Source organism: Limulus polyphemus, unplaced genomic scaffold (genome assembly GCF_000517525.1).
Source record: "Limulus polyphemus unplaced genomic scaffold, Limulus_polyphemus-2.1.2 Scaffold5079, whole genome shotgun sequence".
NCBI classification, from domain to species: domain Eukaryota; kingdom Metazoa; phylum Arthropoda; class Merostomata; order Xiphosura; family Limulidae; genus Limulus; species Limulus polyphemus.
The window spans coordinates 67,053-69,063 of NW_013670689.1; the positions used below are offsets into that span (position 1 = coordinate 67,053).

The window sequence follows — 2,011 nt, forward strand, 5'->3', positions numbered from 1 at the left end:
AAATATGTAGACATAATGTTTGTTGTTTTTTACACGTCTAGGCCTCGTGCAATAGGCCTAGTATCATATGTAGACATAATGTTTTGTTGTTTTTTACACGTCTAGGCCTCGTGCAATAGGCCTAGTATCATATGTAGACATAATGTTTTGTTTGTTTTTTACACGCTAGGCCTCGTGCAATAGGCCTAGTATCATATGTAGACATAATGTTTTGTTTGTTTTTTACACGCTAGGCCTCGTGCAATAGGCCTAGTATCATATTTCCACAAATAATGCACTACATTTCCCTATCTTGGTGGATTTTAGCACTTATTTTTTAACACTTTCACTAATCTCCATATCGCTTCTAAAATTCACTAAACTGATATATATTGGATGCCATTTTTTTTTCTGTCGTGGCTAAGGTAGAAGTTCGTATAAAAGTTAGATTCTCTAGAAATGTCATGACGTAAGACATGAAAATCGTTTCGATGTTTGACGTCATATGATTTTTGTCCGATCCAACCAGTTGTATCTGACTTTGTTGATATTGAAACTTAAGGAACGATACAACTACATAGTGGTAACATACACGAAAAAAAAAATAGTCATATTTGACACAATAAATATAACATTTACGTTATGTTACACAGATAAAAGGTTAATTTCGAAACGTTTTTCATTGCCGTAGGAAGCAGGTTTGGAGTGGCCAGGCCATTGCACATGTTATTTCTAGAGGGATCCGGGGACGTGCCTTCCCGAAAATGTTTGAAAATTTAATGCTACGAGATTCAATCTTGAGTCATTTTTATCTACAAATACTGCATACACACAACGTAATGTATTGAATTAAGAGAAACCAGCTTTAATATATAAGTTGTAGCTATACGTGCCATAGGAAAAGGCCTCCCAATGGCACACCGGAATATTTGTGGACATATAGTGCTAGAAATCGGATGGACAGAGCACTGATGGCCAATTGTGTAGCTTTGTGCTTAACTTCAAACAAACACGCCACGGAAAAGTGGTCAGACGATGGCCAGACTTATCTTACCGCTTCCTACGGCCCTGTTTTTTTATAAATAAAATTGTTGTTACTTACTTAAGTAGTGGAATGATCACGCACAGAGACAGAATAAACAGTTGCATTTCACAGGAGAGATACCAGGAATGAAACAAACACTGAAAAATAACATTGTTGATTAAACAGAGTTTAAACGACTGATAAATAAAAGTAACTTAGCCTGCACACATCGTTTACAAATATTCGTTATTCAGAGACTAATTATATCAATTTATTTTACAAATTAGTATTTAAACATGTCATGTCAAAAATACGAGAAAAATGACTGAAAACAAATTACCTTTTCAAATTCTTCAAACTAAATTGTCAATGAAATAATTTAATAGTATTTTACGTAATAGTTATTTAAATCGTACAATACTTAAAACATTTAAGCTAGTTTTTTTTCATATTTCGACTAATGATGAAAAAATCGTTCATTGATAGTGTTTTCTTTGTATTTCTTCGTTTTTTACACCCCATTTCTTTCTTCTTTATTTATCGACAGACAGAGGAGGATATCTTCGGTTATACCCCTACCCCCAGTGGCACAGCGGTAAGTCGGAATGATTATAACGCTAAAAACCGGGTTTCGATACAGGCACAGATAGTCTATCGTCTAGTTTTGTTCTCAACTACAAACATTCTCTGGTTACGATTGTATGTCAAAAATGTAGATATGTAGAAGGAGGAGAGAAAAAAAAAACATGGACAACTGGAACATGTTGAAACTTGTTTCTTGGAAGTTTTTCACCTGATTAAGTTACCCAAAGTAGCTTTAACACCCGAGTCAGAGTGTGTTGAAAGTCAGCTTTAACACCCGAGTCAAAGTAATGAACTGCAAAAGAAGTGAAAGTCAGCTTTAACACCCGAGTCAAAGTAATGAACTGCAAAACAAGTGAAAGTCAGCTTTAACACCCGAGTCAAAGTAATGAACTGCAAAACAAGTGAAAGTCAGCTTTAACACCC

The 2,011-nt window shown here is 35.0% G+C and overlaps 1 protein-coding gene across 1 annotated transcript in view; it reads right to left on the bottom strand.

The window, feature by feature from the left end:
• Positions 1–2,011, bottom strand: part of LOC106472097 (nose resistant to fluoxetine protein 6-like) — a 23,668-nt gene that overhangs the window by 12,159 nt on the left and 9,498 nt on the right. Inside the window, exon 5 of the mRNA XM_022400703.1 lies at positions 1,082–1,161. Coding sequence (XP_022256411.1) covers positions 1,082–1,161 — 80 coding nt within the window. The remainder of the gene's footprint in view (positions 1–1,081; positions 1,162–2,011) is intronic.